General features: G+C 45.5%; 1 protein-coding gene across 9 annotated transcripts in view; it reads right to left on the bottom strand.

The window, feature by feature from the left end:
• DOCK6 (dedicator of cytokinesis 6) overlaps nucleotides 1-22,121 on the bottom strand; it is a 248,549-nt gene that overhangs the window by 31,819 nt on the left and 194,609 nt on the right. For 6 of the 9 annotated variants that reach the window (XM_068274305.1, XM_068274310.1, XM_068274312.1 and 3 more), the window contains 14 exons: nucleotides 20,640-20,809; nucleotides 15,578-15,732; nucleotides 14,421-14,603; nucleotides 13,798-13,924; nucleotides 12,123-12,207; nucleotides 11,818-11,914; nucleotides 11,559-11,693; nucleotides 11,301-11,453; nucleotides 7,830-7,988; nucleotides 7,642-7,742; nucleotides 6,306-6,498; nucleotides 6,083-6,226; nucleotides 5,426-5,557; nucleotides 1,705-1,719 (listed from right to left, as the gene is read on the bottom strand). In XM_068274305.1, the coding sequence (XP_068130406.1) occupies nucleotides 1,705-1,719; nucleotides 5,426-5,557; nucleotides 6,083-6,226; nucleotides 6,306-6,498; nucleotides 7,642-7,742; nucleotides 7,830-7,988; nucleotides 11,301-11,453; nucleotides 11,559-11,693; nucleotides 11,818-11,914; nucleotides 12,123-12,207; nucleotides 13,798-13,924; nucleotides 14,421-14,603; nucleotides 15,578-15,732; nucleotides 20,640-20,809 (1,849 nt within the window). The remainder of the gene's footprint in view (nucleotides 1-1,704; nucleotides 1,720-5,425; nucleotides 5,558-6,082; nucleotides 6,227-6,305; nucleotides 6,499-7,641; nucleotides 7,743-7,829; nucleotides 7,989-11,300; nucleotides 11,454-11,558; nucleotides 11,694-11,817; nucleotides 11,915-12,122; nucleotides 12,208-13,797; nucleotides 13,925-14,420; nucleotides 14,604-15,577; nucleotides 15,733-20,639; nucleotides 20,810-22,121) is intronic. The other 3 variants (XM_068274306.1, XM_068274311.1, XM_068274307.1) reach the window with 2 other exon arrangements.

Raw genomic sequence — 22,121 nt, 5'->3', positions numbered from 1 at the left:
AGTGGAAACAGTCCCATTCACTTGTATTGCTATGCGAATTTGCATGCGAAAAACGCATGCGAATTTGCGATAGTGGAAGTGAGCCCTTAAACATTGCCAGTTGCCTGGCAGTGCTGCTGACAGTATTGTCTGAATTACACACCTGAAACAAGCATGCAGCTAATCTAGTCAGAAGCACCTGATCTGCGTGCTTGTTCAGGGGCCATGGCTAAATATATTAGAGACAGAGGATCAGCAGGACTGCCAGGCAATGTGCATTGTTTATATTTAAAAAAAATACGCCAGTCTCCATATTCCTCTAACTTCAGGGTCCTTTTATGTTTACTCTGGAGAGGAGTGTCATGTGATTGGTTATAAGTCTAGTTTGAAGCAAACCTGAAGCAAAAATAAACTTATGATATAATGAATTGCATGTGTAGTAAGGCTAATGAATAGAACAATAGTAGCAAAGAAAAGAGTCTCATATTTTTATTTTCAGTTGTATAGCTTTTTATATAACATTGCATCATACTGTCACAGTTGCAGTTATATAACCACACTCTGTCTTTTAAAGAGGAACCCCAGTGAACATTTTACTGTTGGCAGGTGATGTAGTTGCTGCATGGTTTTTGGCAGATGGAAACAGCTGTAAACAGCTAATTCCCACAATGCAGCAAGGTTCACAGACAGGAAACTAATAAAAGTTTGAACTTTTCTTGTGGGAGGGGTTTCTTGTGGGAGGGGTTTCACCACAATATCAGCCATACAGAGCCCCCTGATGGTCTGTTTGTGAAAAGGAATAGATTTCTCATGTAAAAATGGGTATCAGCTACTGATTGGGATAAAGTTCAATTTTTGGTCGGAGTTTCTCTTTAAGCTATAAAACAAAGCAGAAATAATGACCCTTTGAACTTTCCTGCAGAAAAATCCTATCTCAAGCGGTCTCTCACTGTTTTCTGGCTGCGTAAAATCTTCAGAAAACAGGACTGTATTCGACTCAACTCTTTTGCATAAATAGCTGAAGTGTTTTTTTTTTACTCTGTCAGGAAAACAATATGAGACTCATTTCTTTGCTACTACTGTTCTATTTCTTAGCTGTACAACATACACAATTCACTATCTCATACGTTTATTTTCACTTCAGGTTTCCTTTAACGAGTTGCATACCTGTCCTGCCTACAAGATGGCCGCCTCCACAATGTGCAAACACAAAACAACAACCTGCAAAACATGATAATGTGGGAGCTGTTATTATTATTTGTGAGAGTGCAATGCATGTCCTGTGAATATAAAAGTGCACGCATGCACAATGTGCAAACATAGAAAAACACTGAAAAACATGCTTATACAAACATATATGGACTCTGCATATATGTAATCACACATGTCACATGTGTAGATAAGCCAAACACAGTACTTCAGAAACACACACTCTAATTATGCAATAGGGTCATCGGATCGACTTCATTTCAGGTCTACTGTCTGGCAGTAGAGGTGTGGAGATAGTCTCCTAGCAACGGATAGCACTCCGAGAAATGTATGAAGTACACATGATCCGGGGTCTAATGTACGACAAAATGGCCAGACACTTTAGTACCAGTTTACCTACTGCATAAGTAGATATTCTCCCGCTTGCAGTATGTCTGGTCAGCATTGTCAGTAAGAGAAGCGAGGTGAAGACAAGACCAGAAATCAAATGAATCTGTTAATCGACAAACTGCCTACCTCCCAGCCAGTGATCTGCTCGAGAGCAAGGGGGGAAAACACAGGAACCAAGACAGAGACCGACAGGGGAATAATGAGGAAAAACAGAGACAAGGGAGAGGAAAAAGATATGGATAACAAAGAAGAAAACAGGGGAAGAGTGAGAGGACAGAAGAAGAGATGTGAGAAAAGGAAACCATTGAAGAAAAGTAAAGGAGTGGGAGTAGGAGAAAAGAGGGCAGGAGGAGAGAACAAAAGTACAAAAGAGAAAAGAAGTTAAAAGAAGGGGAAGAAAAGGGATAGGAAATGCAACAAGAGGTAGTGGAAAAGGAGAGAATTAGAGAAGAGGTGAGAAGGGAAGAGGAAAAAATAAGATGAGGAAGAGGGAAAGAGGAGAAAGTGATGAAAAGGTTTGGGGAAAGGACAAAAAAACATGATAAAAAGAGGGGAAGTAACGGGATAGGATGAGCAGAACAAGAGGCAGAGGAGGAGAAGAGAACGAGAGAAAAGGAAAGAAGAAAAGAATGGGAAAGAGAAAAGGCGAGGAAGATGTAAGAGGTAGGGGACAGGAGAAATGAGAAAACAAGATAAAAGGAGGGGAAGAAAAGGGATAGGAAGAGCAGAACGAGAGGTAGAGGAAAAGAAGAGATGAGGAGAAGGGAACAGGAAGATATAAGAGGAGAAGGTGAGGAAGAGGTAGGGGAAAGGAGAAAACAAGATAAACGGAGGGGAAGAAAAGGGATAAGAAGAGCAGAACGAGAGGTAGAGAAGAAGAGGTATGGAGAAGGGAAAATGGAAGAAGAGGAGGGGGTGGGGAAGAGGAGAGAAGGTGAGGAAGAGGTAAGAGGTAGGGGGGAGAAGAGGAGGGAAAAAAACGAATAGGAAGAGCAGAACAAGAGGTAGAGGAGAAGAAGAGGTGGGGAAAAAGGAAGAAAAAGAAGAATGAGGAGTAAGTGGGAAAGAGGAGAGAAGGCGATAAGGTATAGGAGATGTGAAAAGAGAAAGGGGAAGGGAGAGGGAATGGGGAACGTGAAGAGAAGAATTCCAAGATGGTACAGCAACAAAGTAAATACATTTATTGAATAAAACAAAGGAGATAAGAAAAGTAAAGGCAATGAGAAGGGTAAGGAAAAGGGAAAAGCGGTTAAAGAAAAGGTGCGACATCAAAGGAAAGCAGGACATGGCAAAAGGAAAGTAGTGAAGGAAGAGAGGCGGGCAGAGTGAGTGGGAAACAACAGGAGAGGAGGAGGAGAGAATTCAGAAAGGTGAAGGGGAATGAGCGAACCCGAAGGGAAGAACAGAAGATTGACAGGAAATGGCGATGGAGGAAATAAAGGAAAAGGAAGCAAAGGTGGGAAATGAGAAGTAAAAACAATTTATATTGCAAGGTAAAGAAGAAGAAAGGAAGACAAGGAGGCAGTAAACAGGAAGTATAACATGAACGGAGGGATAAACAGGTGTCACATGGTATACGGGCATCACATGGGACAGGACACATACACAGAAAATGCAGGAGAGAAAAGAGGTAATGCAAGAAGGAGACAAAAGGAAAAAAAGAGCACACATTAATACATAGTAACAGTCTCCGTATATTCCCTAGCTAATTATTGCCACATCATTAAAGTGAACCTCCGGACTAAAAATCTGCTCAGCAGAACTGAAAAGGCTTGGGGTTTCTTTAACAGTTTCACAGCATCAGAACTAGCTGCATTTTTAGCTAAGCTCCACCCATCAAAGAAAACTGCCCGGGCTTTTTTCCCCTGATGCTGTGCAAAGCATGATGGGATTTCCTATGTTGTTATTCCCGTTGCCTAGCAACTGGGAGGGGTGATCAGCACACGGGACAGTTGGAACGGTGTCTCATGCTCCCTGTCACCTCCTTTCAACCAAAAAGATGGCTGCCCTCATGAAATCAAACATTTGCCTGTTCTTTTAAAACGGGGTGGGTAAGAGATTATATTACCTATCTATTTTAATTAACACAACTGATGTAACTTAATGACAATATGTTTGTTTAGGCTGAAGTTCCTCTTTAAGAATGCCAGACTTTTATAGCTCAGACAAAGGCTGGTGAAATTCCTCAGAATATTGTCTGTGCTAAACAAATACTCACATACAAAAATATCTGGTGAATAATTGAATTTAAAACTGCCAAGTTCTGCCTCCTGCAGGGATGTTGTAGAATGTCAGTTAGGCTGGTACTTGTAGAATGTCAGTTAGGGTAGGACTTGTAGAATGTTAGGCTGGGACATGTAGAATGTCAGTTAGGCTGGGACATGTTGTGCAGCAACAAGGAAAAAAAAAATAAAAAATGACTGGGTCTCCACTTGGATAAATGCAATTATAGCACTGTTTTATTGCACCATAGCAGCTGAAATACACAACGTTTTGGCTGACAGGCCTTTTTCAAGTTTTCAGAAATATTCCAAAACCTTGCGCTCCTGTCCTGAGGCTAACAGGCTACCACAAATGTTTATTCTCCTTTATCCCAATGCACTGTGCTGCTCCAATTACAATTGGCAAGGGAAAGCAAATCTAAAAAAGATTTAGATTATATGACTCTTGTTTGAGGTGACTTCCTAGGTGTCTCCCCTGGACTGATGTTGGGTTCTTATAGATTACAGGTGGCGGTCCACGTGACTGTAATGACGGGGAGGGGAAAGAGAAAAGGGTGGAAAAAGGATAAAGACTATGGACGCTTGATTGTTATCTTTAACCTGCTATGGACGATTCTAACTTATAACATACTCACCACCCTCATCTAGTGTGGATTTCTGCTAGGGGGTATAGAACGGCTGCTGGCGACAGCGCGTTGTTGCCAACCTGCATAAGTGTGTAGCGGTGGACTGTACCGCTGATGAGCGAATTGACATTCTACATCTTGTAAGTAGAACTTTTAAAATTGCGATTAAAATCACCCATTGATAATGCACTATGAAGCGCTTCATCTTTTTTAGATTTGCTTTTTCAAGTTTTAGCTGCTATGGCGCAATAAAATAGTGCTATAATTGCATTCATCCAGGAGAAGACCTTGTAATTTTTTTTCTTGTTGCTGTGGATTACTGCACCTTTGGTGGATCCGGGTGTGGACTGGTTGACTCCCTGGTTTGTAATACTTCAGCAGTTTGAGCGTCCTAGACTGTCTGTTTTTTTCCTGAGACATGTAGTACCTCAGTAAGGGCCCGTTTCCACTTGCGAAGTGATGCGAGTGTGGCTACGCAGCCGCATCGCATCACTTCCGCATCTCCGATGCAGAAGTGTATTGGGGAGATGGGACACGGCTGCAGGCGGATGCGGCCGTGCGAAAATCTGCAGATTATCGGACCGCTCCGCGCCGCACAACATGCACACAGTGGAAACTGTTCCACTGACGTGCATGTGTTTCAGCACACCTGCGGTGCGATTGTGGCTATTTAGCCGCATCGCACCGCTCCTAGTGGAAACGAGCCCTTAGGCTGGGATATGTAGAATGTCAGTTAGGCTGGGATATGTACCATCCGAGGATCTAACTGCAATAATATGTAATTGGGTCGGAGTTGTTGGGTTTCTGGTCTTCACAAAAATGGCTGCGACTGCGTCAGGCATCAGGTTTTCGTATTTCTGGTGTGATATAAAACTAGTCCTCTGCAGATCTGCCTCCACTGAGGGAGACTCTACTGGCTACACTGGAGTGGATTCTGAGGTGTAGAAATCCATGGGACTTCCTGCCATCAGTATAAAGGGGAGTAAATGGTCTCCATACCTGATTGGTGATCTTGTTGAAGGCCTCCTGCAGTTTTCCATGGACCACGGCCAGCTTCCGGTAGTCACGACTTGCCTCATAAATTGGAATGAGGATTTTATAGACTTCATTCACTGCCTCAAACAGGCCACCCTGTAGGACAATATACATGTAATATGCTCCCATCCGTCTAGGACAATGCAAGAACAAATTAGAAACAGAAGAGCCTAGTGAACATGGAGAGTTCAGGGAATATGAAATGGTAATGTAACCTCAGCTATTCTTCTCATTTCAGGGATTGTTGGTTACATTTATCAAGGATAGAGCAACAAAAACTGTAGTAAAAGTTTTAACTTGGTTTCACTTTGCAGGAAGCACTGAAAGGGTTAAGCCTCAGTGTTTACTGTACGGGGAGCAGAGCTCCTGTAGTCTATTCACAGCTGCTAATTAGAACTAATTCAACACGTTGATCTAGCTAAACAAGCACAGAACAGTGAATTTCTTCAGCAACTATATGTGTAGTAGACTTTTCATTGTAAGCTGTGCAAGAGTTTGGGTCCGCTTGAAGTAATCGGACATATAAGTCTAGCAGTGTGACAGATATAGATGACTACTTCCTGTTTATAGATGACTACTTCCTGTTGAGATGAATGTGATGCATGCTTTGAGTTGCCTCACCATAGAGAAGCTGTGGCATGCCTGTTCCAGCAGACCAACCAGCCCGGCCTCAGTGAAATATTTCCCAGCACAGATCCCTTCTTCATCCGGGGACACGACATCATCTGACACGGCCGACTCTTCCAGGATGTTGGAGGAGATGCTCTGTGGGAAGGAGGATATATTATATACACTGGGATAGCTGAGGTAGAGATACCGTCACCTATGGGCCTCCTGTCAGTACCTGGAAGCTGACGCAACCCACAGGCAGGTGTCTGGCATCTTCCAGCATGCTGAGGTACTCCGCCACTAGAGCCGCTCCATGTACCAGGCAGTGGGCCGCCTCAGCATGGTTTCCTCGCTCAGTGTGCTTGGCGGCCATGTTCTGCAACCATGTCAGACGCAAGTCTGGAGAGTTCTGGTATCCCTTGGCAATTCTACCAGGGCAAGTTAAAGAAAAAATGATCAGAAATACATTCCTTCCAGAAAGTACACTTTTGCCTTCTTAAAACAAAATAGTATTTAGCAAATATAACAGCGCTACCTCCGCTACTCTGCATGGGGCCTTCTACTAGTGGGAGGGGGGGGGAGGTGCTTGGGACTGTGTGCAGATGTCCCCTCAATAATCTTGCTGGGAGGGGGGGCATTGACATTATGCCCCTGGTTTTAGATATGGCATAGAAGATTTATTCCCCCAAAAATCCCCCATCCTCCTGTGCAGCACGGATCCAGCCCTGACTCCCTTGAAGAACAGTAGACAGCAATATTTACCTTTGAGATCAAGCGCAGGTGCAGTACCAGCCTTCCCTCAGGCTCCAGCGGAAATAGCCGAGCCCGACCGGGCCCGCTCTACTGCGCAGACGCCCTGAATGCCTATGCGCATCTGCCGACAAGCTTGTTAGTGGATTTTCGGGGGTTGCCAGCACTGGATTGGGGCTGAAGGAGAGGGTGGGGGAAGCCTCATTAGGATCCAGAGGTTTCCCCCCATCCGAGGTAAGTAACTGCCCCAGGACAGTTTTCCATTACAGGTTCATTTTAAGGAAACAGGAAATTTGGTTGCAGGGTGAAGCCAAAAAACGGCTCACCCTGCGCCTTCAAAAGTCCCTGTGGCGTTAATTACTATTCCCCCTACAGGCAGTCGTGGACTGTAGGGCAAGAATTAATTAGGCTTTCAGCTATTGCTTGAATTTTTATCGTAATTTGGGCGCCATCTCTTGACGGCGTCCAAATTACTGCCCAAGCGCCGCTATAGCTGTAATTCCCATTACCACCTGACGAGGAATTCCGCACTTTGTCAAATTGGTAACTTTTATTTAGGACGTATCCCACTTCAAGAGAAAGCTGACACGTTTCGGGCCTTAGCCCTTAATCATAGCTTACCACGTGAAGCGCCCAAATTTCCAGCCCCACTTTTGCCTTACTCGATGGAAGGCTCAATAGGATCCAGAGTCTTCACTCTCCATAGGTACAAATCACTACAGATTTGCATTAAACTTTGATTCTAGAGTTATACTTTAAACTTTCATTATAATGAATGGGGTGTAAATACAATGCTAGCATGTCATTCCCTGGTCACTCACCGATACATCAAATCCATTAACATCTCAGGGTCTTCTTGATGCTCCTTCATTTTCACAGTGTCTGTTAGGATCATGTGGAGGTTGAATACCAGATCCTGGACCTGCGGAGAAGATCCATTACCGTTGTACGCTCTGCACACAACACAATGTATTCCCTATAATAAATACATGTATCTAGGCTTCATTACTTGTTCTGGGAAGGTGGTCTCTCTCAGTTCCAGGTCTTCCTCAGAGTAGGTCAGGATGGTCTTCAAGGAGCGCCGGAGGTACTCCTCATTGAACTTCTGAGAGGTTCCCACTAATGAGGACAGGGACATGGTGACCTGCATCTTCACCCGGGCAAAGTTCTGAGAAAATAACAGAAGAATACAGCACATAAGATACAAGAACCAATCAAAACCTTGTTCGGCCACATATTGGAAAAGCAAGCTCACGGCTACATTTGTGTTCATCTGTAAAGAAGAACTGTAGTGAAAATAACGTAATTAATGAAATTAATTTATAAATTATTTACTCAGCGTCAGGGGCATACCTTGAAATCCCCTGGCCCCCCTGCAAAAAAAAAAAAAAAATCCCCCCCATTCAGGGGCAGGAGGGGTGCAGCATAAGAGGAGAGTGTAGCAGATCGGTGGGGAGGGGGGAAATCCCTTGATACACTAAAAACACGCACACCAAGCCAGTTCAAATGCTTAGAAAAGTGTATTGATAATCAATATGAGAGAAATATCATTAACTGGTCTGAAACCTCAGTACCAATGAAAAGTGCATACAAAAATGTTTACATACAGTACATAAGATACATATGGTGCATAGAGTAGCCCATTATTAGCTAGGGAAATATGCAAGTAGCAAACATGTGACTATATAAGAACACAGTCCAATGTATATCATCAGCTTATAACATATAGCATAAATGGGTACTAGAGAGGATCAAATCCCCTATGATAGAGTCCAGGAACAGAGTCCCAATCTTAAGATGCGCATAAAACAGTTCCACAAACAGTGTGAGATGAGGTGCTGTCACCCTCAACTTGTTTACCCAGACGTCGGCGTTTCGGAATTGGATTCCTTCCTCAATGGGTGCGCAGCGGAATAAGCAACAGCAGCAGAGCGGGTGAGAGGCAGCGTCCTGACCGCCATGGCGTCCCGCACACTTTAAATACAGGGGCAGTGTAAAGAGGCAAGGGGCGGAGGCAAGTCGTCCTAATGGTTTGAATGAGGATGTGGATCTAAGATGTTTTTTGTAGTTTGCTGTATCATACTGTCATGGTGGTGTTGTTACCACTTTAAGATTAATTGAATCTGCTAATTCTTTTGATTCTGTGAATCAATATTTGTTTTGACTTTTCTTGATTAAATTAATATGTGCTTTCTTTTCATATTTGTCTACAGGCAATGTTATGGTCCTCACACCGATCTGCTATCAGATTACTTGTACAGCAAGTCACTAGGATCATTGGATGTTATATATCATGAAGCTTTTTCTTATGTCTGCCGCCATATAGATCCTGATAATATGCTGTTTCATTGGTCCCCATGACAACGACAGCGTGTGGGCTAGATACGTCGCTCTGTTAGCTACGCTGCCCACCGCTGCTATGGAGACGCTTTGGACTAAGCATGTGACGCGATTGCGCGGCGGCGTAAGCCGCCTGACGTCATCGCGTCACTGGGCCGGCCCCGGTGTGACGACTTGCCTCCGCCCCTTGCCTCTTTACACTGCCCCTGTATTTAAAGTGTGCGGGACGCCATGGCGGTCAGGACGCTGCCTCTCACCCGCTCTGCTGCTGTTGCTTATTCCGCTGCGCACCCATTGAGGAAGGAATCCAATTCCGAAACGCCGACGTCTGGGTAAACAAGTTGAGGGTGACAGCACCTCATCTCACACTGTTTGTGGAACTGTTTTATGCGCATCTTAAGATTGGGACTCTGTTCCTGGACTCTATCATAGGGGATTTGATCCTCTCTAGTACCCATTTATGCTATATGTTATAAGCTGATGATATACATTGGACTGTGTTCTTATATAGTCACATGTTTGCTACTTGCATATTTCCCTAGCTAATAATGGGCTACTCTATGCACCATATGTATCTTATGTACTGTATGTAAACATTTTTGTATGCACTTTTCATTGGTACTGAGGTTTCAGACCAGTTAATGATATTTCTCTCATATTGATTATCAATACACTTTTCTAAGCATTTGAACTGGCTTGGTGTGCGTGTTTTTAGTGTATCAATGGATGTTTATTTCTTAACACAGCACCCCGCTGTAATTTGAGCTATTTGTGCAAATATTATCTTTATTATAGGTGTGCAATACCTAATCTATTGTGTATGGAGGGGGGAAATCCCCCCCCCTCCCTCACCTCGGGCTCTCCTCTCAGCGCTCCCCTCCTGCAAACATTGGTGGCAGCGGGCAGGCAGCAGCAGCGGCGGCAGGATGAATATATTACCTCCTTCTCGCTGGAGGACTTCCGTTCTCTAAGAGAGCTTCTTGCAACTTCCTGTGTAAACAGGAAGTTGCTCTTAGAGTACGGAAGTCCTCCAGCGAGAAGGAGGTAATGTATCATCCTGCCGCCACCTGCCCACTGCCACCAATGTTTGCAGGAGGGGAGCGCTGAGAGGAGAGCCCGAGGTGAGGGATGGGGGGGGAATTTCCCCCCTCCCCACCGATCTGCCACACTCTCCTCTTATGCTGCGACCTCTCCTGCCCCCAAAAGTCCCTGAGCGGGGCCCTAGGGGGGCCCCAGGCCCCCCCGCGACGGCAGGGGTCGCATTCCCTATTGGTACGCCAGTGCTCAGCGTTTGCCTATTCCTCACCCTGATATACATTCTGAATTTTATCACTGGAGGTTACCTTCCAGGTGATCTCTGTGGAATGTTGGCACACCAAAACCCGCTAGCAGATCCGCAAAATGCTAGCAGATTTTGGAACGCTTTTTCTTATTTTTCTGTAGTGTTTCAGCTAGCACTTTGCGGTTTTGTGAAGCGTTTTTGGTGTAGTAGATTTCAGATATAGTTACAGTAAAGCTGTTACTGAACAGCTTCTGTAACAAAAATGCCTGCAAAACCGCTCTGAACTGCCGTTTTTCAGAGCGGTTTGCGTTTTTGCTATACTTTACATTGGAGGCAGAAACGCTTCCGCAATCCAAAAAATGCCTCCCCCCGGAAGTATGCGTTTCAGCAAAACGCCTCCTGCTCTGGTGTGAACCACTCCATTGAGATACATTGACCAAGCGTATCTGCAGCCACAAGCGGCTGCAAAAACGCCAAAAAACCCGCTCGGTGTGCCCCAGCCCTTACTGAGAGTTCTATGCGCAGAGGGAAATAGTGCTTGCTTGGCAGTTGAAATGCAATGAGGTTCACAGACAGGAAACTGTCATGGCCATGGTTGTGACATCACACTGTGGGAGGGGTTTAACCACAATATCAGCCATACAGCCAGCTACTGATTGGGATGAAGTTCAAAACTTTTGTTGTTGTGTGTTCGGATTCTCTCCTTGACTAACACTGGATCTCACATTCAAAAGCTACCAGTAGTGATCTGTAGAAACCACCAATAAAACGATTACTAAATTGGCTACTAGCATCAGAAGACTCCTACAACGGACAACGATTGAAGCATGTATAAAAGGGACAGGTTGTCTTACTTACATTCCCAATCTCAAAGTTCTGCCTCATGAGAAGGTACAGGGACGCGCTGGCATGCGTTCGCACGCTACTAATGCAGCTGCTGCAGTGGCGCAAGAGGCGGAGACAGAGGTCAGAGCACAACTCCGTGTCATCTTCAAACAGCATCTCTGGAAACTGAGCAGAGACAGACAAGGGGGCATGGTGAGATTTAGAAAGAAAGCAGGCATAGGCGTTAACAGAGAGGACTATGGGTAGATCCAATATTTTCCACATCGTTACCTTGCACACCAGCGCCCTCTGGCTAGTGAAACAGTGCTGCAGATACAGGGCACTCTGGTTCATGCTCATGCTATGTAACAGAACTTTCAGCACACCTCCCAGGATGCTCTCCTTCATCTCTGACAACATGACGGTCTGCAAGGCAAAACAGAGCTAAGCACAAGGTTCTACCCTTCCATGTAGAACATTCAAGTCATATTTCATTGGCTAGCTGTGCCAAAGCTGCCCAGATGAGCCAATCCCCACCTGCCTCCCTCACCTGGACAATGATCTCTAAGGTATCCAGGACCACTAGGTTAGCCTCGGTAGCCATGTTTCCATCTACGGTGATCTCCAGCTCTCGTTCCGCTTGTGTCCTGAAATAAAATAACAGAAGTCAGAAACGTCTGTGCAGCCAATCAGAATCTTGTATGTACGAAGATGGACATTAATTCAAACACAAGCAATGGAAAATAATCTACTGTCTTTTTTTTTTTTTTTTTTTACATTAATTAACAAAGCTCTGCTGCCACATTTTCAATAATTATTTTCTATAATAGAAGGCAAATCCTAAAAGCTTCTCACTTCTCAGTCTTCTCGCTGCTCGGCCTCCACTGTGTGACGTTCTTCCTCCATCGCACGTTCTCCTGACTGCCGAACGGGCTGCGCTCTGTAAGGAAATGCCGGGACAGGTGAATTCTACAAAACCCTAAACTACAGCCTGCATAGGGGTCTATTTCCACCAGGATATTCCATTTCGCATACGTTTTTCCCATATGTGAAATTCCTCGGTTTTATGCAAATTTTCATATGCGTCTACCAATCATTACATGGAAAATGAATGCGTGGTGCAGCATGCAATCCAGATTTTTTTCTGCACTTGTATGCTAAAATTCACATTCAACGGAAGTGACTCCATTGACATTGATTGGTTTCATTTTTAATGCGAAAATTTGCATTGCGAAGTCTTAGTGGAAACGGACCCTAAAGAAATAGTAACATGCATCTCTCATGGCAGTAATACAGGCTTCCTCCACTTCCACTAGAGATCATAGTAAAGTTAACCATACACCACTCGATCTAGTGACCCAATCGATGTTTCAATTTGATAATCTTAGGGAATCGGAAGAGAATCAATGCTGCAATATGGCTACCAAATTGATCTGTTGCTCGATTTCTAGTTGAAACCAGTTGGCCATGCTGGAAAATCACAGTCTCAAAGGCTCGATAGAATACACGGTGGTAGCAGCATTCTAGAACGCAATGATCGACTGAACACTTGAGAGGGACCCACCAGGCAGCGGCAGGACGATTTGCAGATTTGCAGTAGATTCATGCTGAGATCTATTGCAAATCGTAAACAGTTGAGAAGAGAAGAATTCAGAGCACCAGACGAGTATGCAAGACATCCACCGTTTTATTGCATTCCACCGTTTTATTGCATTAGCATTTTGCTAATTGTGTGTAACTTGTCTTGTCTGGGATGCAATAAAATGGTGGATGTCTTGCATACTTGTCTGATGCTCGGAATTCTTCTCTTCTCAACTGTTTACGATTGTCTTAATTCTGGAGGCACAGTGAGTAATCCACCTACCCCGAAGGTCCGCTTGTTTTGCATCTAGTGCCGAGCAATTTTCTCCTATTGCAACTTGAGATCTATAGCAAATTGGTTTGCAGTGTGCGGGCAGGCAATAGATCCCTCTCTGATCAGATTTGACAGAGAGGAATCTATTTAATGGTTGATCAGGCCATTTATCAAGTGATGGACAGCTTTATTGTCAACAACTGGATTTCAAAGATAGGTATAGGCAAAACAAACAAACCATTCACACACACACACACACACACACACACACACACACACACACACACACACACACACTACACTACACTACACTACAAACACAATACACACACACACACACACAATACACACAAACTATACACACAATACACACACACACACACACACACACACTACACTACAAACACAATACACACACACTACACACACAATACACATACACACACACAATACACACACACACTACACTACACTACAAACACAATACACACACACACACTACACACACACTATACACACAATACACATACACACACACACACACACACACACACACACAAAGTGTTTCGAAACAGATTGTTATTGTTCACATCAACCAGAATCTTTCAGCTCAGCACTGTACAGGTGGTACACACCTTTGACTGAAGCTGACCTAATTCAAGTAGTGGCTCTTACCTCTACTACGCTTCACCATATCCTGACGGGCTCCTATAGTGCCAAGTATGGCTTCCTCCAGCCGGGCCTTCATATCCAGGGATTTCTTAAACGTCAAGCTGTTGATGCGCTCAAATGCCTTTTTCCCCTGGGGGACAGTAAAAGGAAGCATGGAAGGAGATGTAGTATTACAGTGATAACCAAGCCACACACAGTACAAATATGAAAATCCCAGTGGACACGTCACACCTCTAAAGAGACAGGCTAGTGGTTCTACACATCCATATGAGAGAGAGAGAGTGAGGAAAGTATGGTGTGTGTGTGTGTGTGTGTGTGTGTGTGTGTGTGTGTGTGTGTGTGTGTGTGTGTGTGTGTGTGTGTGTGTGTGTGTATGCTGCCCCAGCCAGCCACCTTGGGCAGCCAGCCAGCCACCTACACATCTGCACTCAGCTGAGCACCTATTAGCACCCAAGTAATGCTGTAAGCAGAGTGAGTCTGTGCATGGAGCGAAGGGAGCCTTACCTTGTACTGGAAGCAGGACACACACAGGCTCAGCAATTGCAGGAAACGAGGGGAGCCTCACCTTGTACTGGAAGCAGAACACACACAGGCTCAGCAATTGCAGGAAACGAGGGGAGCCTCACCTTGTACTGGAAGCAGGACACACACAAGCTCAGCAGCTCCAGCAGACGGGTGAGCTGTGCCACAGACATATTGGAGAACCATCGCTGCAGGAATTCTTGCTCGGCGTTTTTCAGCACCCAGAGAGCGCAGACCACGAGATTGCGGCTGGACTCGGCAGAAAGCACACTGCCACTCCGCACAGGCTAAGAACAGAGAAGGAGAGAGAGGCTGGAGTCAACGGGTTTTGGAAAAAAACAAGGCTGCACCCAAATATACACCGATTAAATCCCCCGCCGCAGGAAACTTTGGAAGTCTTTGGGAGCCGAGTTCTCCTGAAGACAGGTGGCTCCTTACTGCGCTCGCCGCCTTCGGAAGCATTCAGCTCCAGAAGACTTTCGAAGCCTCCTTCGGCAGAGAGAGCAGTATTTGACCAAACTGGTGGAATACTGCTCTGGGTGAGCCAGCGCAGGGACTGCGAGAGGAGAGAAAAGGTTCTATAGGACCAGAGCCTTCCCTCTACTTAGGTAAATATCTGGCTGATTTTTTTTTTTAATCGATTCCCTTCGACTTTAAAACACATACGAATAAAAAGTAATTTTCTTCCACCGGAAAATGAGCTCTAAATTGTTTTTCTCCTATGTTGCTTGTCACTTACAGTAGTTAGAAATCTCACAGTACTGACAGGTTTTTGACTAGTCCATCTCTTCATGGAGAATACTCAGTATCTCCTTTATTCTTTACAAAAACACTCCCTGGAAAGGATCGATACAAAGATGCAGGATGTCCCACTCCACCACCACCACCTGTTTGCACACTATTCTGGCAGTTGGAATGAGCAACTCTCGGTCACTAAGTGCTTTTGGAAAATAAAGAAAACCCTGAGAATCCCCCATGAGGAGATGGGCTAGTCCAAAACCTGCCAGTTCTGCCAGATTTCTACTACCTACTGTAAGTGACAGCAGCAAAGGAGAAAAGTAATTTATAGCACATTTTACCATGGAAGAAATATACTTTTTTTTATGTGTATTCATGTATTTTAAAATTGACAATTTTTCGCAATAGTGCTCCTTTAATGCATTTTGAAAGCCCCGTTATATCTGTATCTGAAACTAAAGAAAACTGCAGATAAACACAATACAAAGAAGAAGCAGCAGCAGGGAGGGGGTCCTCTACTCACAGCTGTGGGGAGTGGGAAAGAAGTCGTCTTCTGCGAGGCTGGTAATGGAGACCCGGCTATTGCCATGGCGACAGACTGACTGATGGTGCCGTTGTCCGAGTCCACCTCATCTGCCATGGTAGAGGCATGTCGCACCCTCTGGGCATGCGGCTCTGCTAATAAAGGACAGAACTATTAGCCTTTGTGTTCACAACAGCCCCAGAAGGCTCTCCTATTATAACAAGTGTACCCATCTGCCAAGACAGATCTGATTTTTCCCTGGACCAGCTGGAAGGTCCAATCCCATTACACAGAATAGAGTGATGTTTGCAAAACAGACACGCTCTCTTGCCGTACCCCGAGCCATCTCATTAAGCAGCCAACTGGATAAACAGACCATGCTGGCGATAAAGTTATATTTCAGCAACAAGACAGAGCTGCAATACAGATACCACACTGAACACACTCTACCCCTTTTATTGTAAACCTATTCTCATTAAGCTATAAGGGGCTTCATTTTAAACTCCTCTGGCTGGCATGCAAGGTCAACGTGGTGGTGTAGTGGTTAGCGCTCCCGCCTTGCAGCACTGGATCCTCAGTTTCAAATCTTAACCAGGACACTATCTGCACGGATAGTCTCTTCTATCTATTAAAAGCAGTAGAGTGTTGTACCGTGTTAGCCATGAGTAAAAGCAAGGAGTTTTGAATCAGGATGATACCATTTATTGGCTAACTTAGAGAAGGATAAAAAGTGAGCTTTCGGCATATTAAAAGCCTTCGTCGGACTGGTTCCTGACAAACGCTGAAAAACACAGCTTCTATACACTGACATACAGAGGAGAAACATTCTTTAGCAAACATAAATGTAATTAGATGCCTTAACTATCACTGAGGAGGCTTTCCCAGGCATCCTGGCTAAATTGATAAGATCAACAGTTCCCTCCACATGACATGAAGCAGATTCTGGTGATGGGGAAACATCCTAAATTCCGAGTTCAAATTGTAACTGGGCTGGTTACATGCACCATTAATTCTAAGCTTAAGAGAATTGTGGCATTTAAAACCAGCACATGAAAGCAAATAAAATGAATAGTGACAGTGAATACCATCTTACGCAGCATATGGCACACAAAATGAATGAAAAGATAAAAAAATTAAAATTAAAAGAATTGTGGCATTTAAAACCCATCGTACCAGCACAAGAAGTTAGAGTCCTTGTTTAAACCATCTTCTACAGTTTTGAACCAATGTATAAACTTTGTTTCTTGTGTTAGTCTCATGTTTCCCGATTTGAAGCCACCCATTAATACAGTGACGCGAAAATCGCTTAAACTGTGTCCAGGTAAACAAAAGTGTGTTGGTATTGGGAGATCAGTATATTTTGCAATATCCTTTTTCCTGCTGTTAATAGTGGATCTGTGGTGTGTCATGCGATCACGCAGTGGTTGACTTGTTTCTCCCACATAAATTCCTTTGGGGCATTTTGCACACATGATCACGTATACCACATTAGATGAGTCGCAGGAAAAGGTACCTCGTACTTTGTATTCCTGTTGTGTTCCTGGTATTAGTATCCTGTCAGTGAAATGGATGTGTTTACAGGTCCCACACCTTTTCCCTCGGCAGGGGAATGTTCCATTCTGTTCTTGCCTATTTAAGGTACTCCTTACTATCATCTGCTTAAGATTGGGTGGCTGTCGGAACGCTAGGAGGGGAGGTTCAGGGAATATCTTTTTCAGTCTCTGATCCTTGTGTAGAACAGGATGAAGTTCTTTTGCAATCTTTCTTAAGATTTCCAGGCGTGGGTTGTAGGTGACTACCAGTGGGACACGGCTCTCTTCCTGGCTCTGCTTGTACTCCAGGAGCTGAGTCCTAGGGATGTTGTTAGCTTTTTTGATTTGGGTCTCAAACATTAGAGGATTGTATCCCTGTTTAATGAAATTCTTCTTCAGGTAACCCAGGTGGTTGTCTCTGTCATCCCTGTCAGAACAGATCCGATTGCATCTTATTGCCTGGCTGTAAATTATGGAATTCTTTATATGTTTGGGGTGGAAACTGTCATACCTGAGGTATGTGGGATGATCCGTCGGTTTGCGGTACATGGACGTTTGTAGGCCGTTCTCTCTGATGTATATGGTGGTGTCAAGAAAGTTACTTTCCCTGTGAGAGTAGCTCAGTTTCAGTTTGATTGTGGGATGGAAGGCATTAAAGTTCCTGTGAAATTTGAGAAGATCCTCATATCCTATATATATATATATATGCCCCAAAGGAATTTATGTGGGAGAAACAAGTCAACCACTGCGTGATCGCATGACACACCACAGATCCACTATTAACAGCAGGAAAAAGGATATTGCAAAATATACTGATCTCCCAATACCAACACACTTTTGTTTACCTGGACACAGTTTAATCAATTTTCGCGTCACTGTATTAATGGGTGGCTTCAAATCGGGAAACATGAGACTAACACAAGAAACAAAGTTTATACATTGGTTCAAAACAATAGAAGATGGTTTAAACAAGGACTCTAACTTCTTGTGCTGGTACGATGGGTTTTAAATGCCACAATTCTTTTAATTTTTTTATCTTTTCATTCATTTTGTGTGCCATATGCTGTGTAACATGGTGTTTACGGTCACTATTCATTTTATTTGCTTTCATGTGCTGGTTTTAAATGCCACAATTCTCTTAAGCCTCGTACTCACGAGGCACAAATGTAGCAAGTCGCCCAATAAAAAAAAAAAAAAAGCAGCGTCAGCTCGTCGCCAGGTCCCTCTGTGCAGCAGCCGTACACACGGTGCACAGAGGGACAGAGATGCGGCGGAAGCTGTCGCCAAAGGTTCCTCCCCCCCGCCGGAAGCTCCATACATTGTGTATGGGGTTGCTAGTCTGCATACACACGGCATACTAGCGACAGTTGTGGCGAAAGCTGTTGCCGGCGATTGGCCGTGCCAATCGCCTGGTGACAGCTCTGAGTAGCGACGGTTCGGGGTGCGCGCGTCATACACAGGGGCGACCTGTCGCCGCAACACATGGTTGCGGCGACAGTTGTAGCCCGTGTCTATGGGCCATAAAGCTTAGAATTAATGGTGCATGTAACCAGCCCAATTACAATTTGAACTCGGAATTTACGATTTTTCCCCATCACCATAATCGGCTTCATGTCATGTGGAGGAAACTGTTGATCTTATCAATTTAGCCAGGATGCCTGGGAAAGCCTCCTTAGTAACAGTTAAGGCATCGAATTACATTTATGTTTGCTAAAGAATGTTTCTCCTCTGTATGTCAGTGTATATAAGCTGTGTTTTTCAGTGTTTGTCAGGAACCAGTCCGACAAAGGTTTTTTATAACCCGAAAGCTCACTGTTTATCCATCTCTAAGTTAGCCAATAAATGGTATCATCCTGTTTCAAAACTCCTTGCTCTATCTATTAACACATTATTACTTCATTGGATATTTTTTTCTTTCTGAAAACAATCAGTCCGTAGTGATATCACTATGGAGGTTATCAGAGCAAAAATAAAGGCAATATCTGAGCTGCAACCCCCCCCCTCTCCCCCCCAAAAAAAACACCTACTTACCTGGAGCTTCCTCCAGCCCCTGGCAGCTGCTATGTCCCTCGCTGCAACTCCACTCTCAGCCGCTGGCTGCCGGTCCCCGACAGTACAGAGGCCGACCTCGCCAGGATGTCCTCTACTGTGCCTGCGCCGGTTAATCATTCGCACATGATGTGGAGTGTACTGCACAGGCACAGTAGAGGACGACCTGGCGAGGTCAGCCTATGCACTGTCGGGGACCTGGAGCCAGCGGCTGGGAACGGAGCTGCAGTGAAAGACATAGCCGCTGCCAGGGGCTGGAGGAAGCCCCAGGTAAGTAGGTGTCATTTTTTTGCAGTTCGGATATTACTTTTTAAGAAAAACAAATCTTGAAGGATAACTGAAGTGAGAATAATATGGAAGCTGCCATATTTATTTCCTTCTAAACAATACCAGTTGCCTGGCAGCGCTGCTGATCTATTTGGCTGCAGGAGTGTCTGAATCACACCAGAAACAAGCATGCAGCTAATCTTGTCACATCTAACAATAATGTCAGAAACACCTGATCTGCTTCATGCTTGTTCTGGGTCGATGGCCAAAAGCATTAGAGGCAGAGGTTTAGCAGGACAGCTAGGCAACTAGTATTGCTTAAATAAATATGGCAGCCTCCATATCCCTCTCCCCGGGGGAGCAGAGAACATGTGCTCCAAGACACCATGGGCTGCGCACTTGGCAGCCCCGGGGGAGCAGAGAACATGTGCTCCAAGATTCCCTGGGCAGCGCACTTGGCAGCCCCGGGGGAGCAGAGAACATGTGCTCCAAGACTCCATGGGCCGAGCACTTGGCAGCCCCGGGGGAGCAGAGAACATGTGCTCCAAGACTCCATGGGCCGAGCACTTGGCAGCCCCGGGGGAGCAGAGAACATGTGCTCCAAGACTCCATGGGCCACGCACTTGGCAGCCCCTGGGGGAGCAGAGAACATGTGCTCCAAGACTCCATGGGCCGCGCACTTGGCAGCCCCTGGGGGAGCAGAGAACATGTACTCCAAGACTCCATGGGCCGCGCACTTGGCAGCCCCGGGGGAGCAGAGAACATGTGCTCCAAGACTCCATGGGCCGAGCACTTGGCAGCCCCGGGGGAGCAGAGAACATGTGCTCCAAGACTCCATGGGCCGCGCACTTGGCAGCCCCTGGGGGAGCAGAGAACATGTGCTCCAAGACTCCATGGGCCGCGCACTTGGAAGCCCCTGGTGGAGCAGAGAACATGTGCTCCAAGACACCATGAGGCGCGCGTTTGGCAGCCCCTGGGGGAGCAAAGAACATGTGCTCCAAGATTTACTGGGCCGCGCACTTGGCAGCCCCCGGGGGATCGGAGAACATGCGCTCCAAGACTCCATGGGCCGCGCACTTGGCAGCCCCCGGGGGAGCAGAGAACATGTGCTCCAAGACTCCATGGGCCGCGCACTTGGCAGCCTCCAGGGGTGACATGTCTCCGGCTTGCAGCCCTTCAGCTTATCAGGAAGAGCGTGCTAGATGGATACTCACCCGTGAAGTCGTACAGATGAGGGAGGGTTTCCATGACAATGCCAATCAGAGGGAGATAAAGGCGGGAAATCCTCTGCATGACTGCAGTCTCAGAGTATCGCGGGTCTGTGTCGTGGCTGCAGAGGAGGTTGTGCAGAGTGCTGATGGATTTCTTCTGCAGGAAAAAAACCCTGCAGGAAGGAAGAGCAACAATCCGTGTTACATGTCATGCACACAGCGCTGTACAACATAATTATATACAAACACTGCAGGGAAATACCAATATAGGGGAATCCCATTCATGCTGAACCCCAGGGGTGGATTTACAACTCAGAGGCCTGTAGGCACAGGCAATCTAACTCCACCCCTGAACACAGGCCACACCCCCAACTAAAAATATTCTGAACTTTTATCCCTTCCTTATGTCACTAACTGTCCTTAGAATCTTACACTCGAATCACTGCCTCATATCATCCTTAGTGACATGAGACAAGGATTAGGGTGCAAGTGCCTGAGGTCAGTGATATGAGGCAGGGATTAGACTATAAACTCCTGAGGTCAGTGATTTGAGGAGGGGGGCTGTCTCTCCCACATAAGGCTCCGGTAGGCACAAGCCTACGGTGGCTTATGGAAAAGCTGGCCCTGCTGAAACCTGAGCAAAATATAAAACCTACTGAACAGACCAATAGAGTGTTCTCCCCAGGCCCTTTTAGCCAGGTGCTCCACCCGGATAGTTTTGGTGACCACCCGGCTGTCATCGGCTCACCTCCACCTATGCTGTAAGCAGAGTTGCTCACAGAAGCACCGACCCTGCATTCTCTCCTTTCGCCCCACCCGGCTACTTTTTCATGCCACCCGGCTGGAAAAAAATTCTGGGGAGAACACTGCAATAGATATGTACCACAGCTATAAGTAACTTAACCTGTCTGCAATGAGCAGCAGCTCTCAGACAGAGAGGGAAGGTAAGTACCAATGCCAATCTTACATTCAGCTCCATTAGAAGAGTGACCTCCAGGACCTACACACGATATTTTCACGTGTTCAGCACTAAAATGGGCAAGACTAGGCAATGGCCATATAATTTCTGCAAGTAGTAAGATCCCGACATAAATATAGCATTTGGCAAAGATTAATACTCTTAAAGGACAACTATAATGAAAAATTGTTATGTTTTAACCTCCCTGGCGGTTTATTTATTTTGCCAGGGAGGCTGCGGGAGGGTTTTTTTTAAATTAAAAAAAAAATATTTCATGCAGCCAACTGAAAGTTGGCTGCATGAAAGCCCACTAGAGGGCGCTCCGGAAGCGTACTTTCGATCGCCTCCGGCAATCGAAAGTAACAAGATAGGCCGCAATGAGCGGCCTATCTTGTTTTGCTTTCCTCGTCACCATGGCGACGAGCGGAGTGACGTCATGGACGTCAGTCGACGTCCTGACGTCAGAGCCGCCCGATCCAGCCCCTAGCGCCGGCCGGAACTGTTTGTTCCGGCTGCGCTGGGCTCGG

The sequence above is a fragment of the Hyperolius riggenbachi genome, chromosome 3, assembly GCF_040937935.1.
Source record: "Hyperolius riggenbachi isolate aHypRig1 chromosome 3, aHypRig1.pri, whole genome shotgun sequence".
In the NCBI taxonomy this organism is placed as follows: domain Eukaryota; kingdom Metazoa; phylum Chordata; class Amphibia; order Anura; family Hyperoliidae; genus Hyperolius; species Hyperolius riggenbachi.
This window is presented reverse-complemented; position numbering and strand designations above follow the sequence as displayed.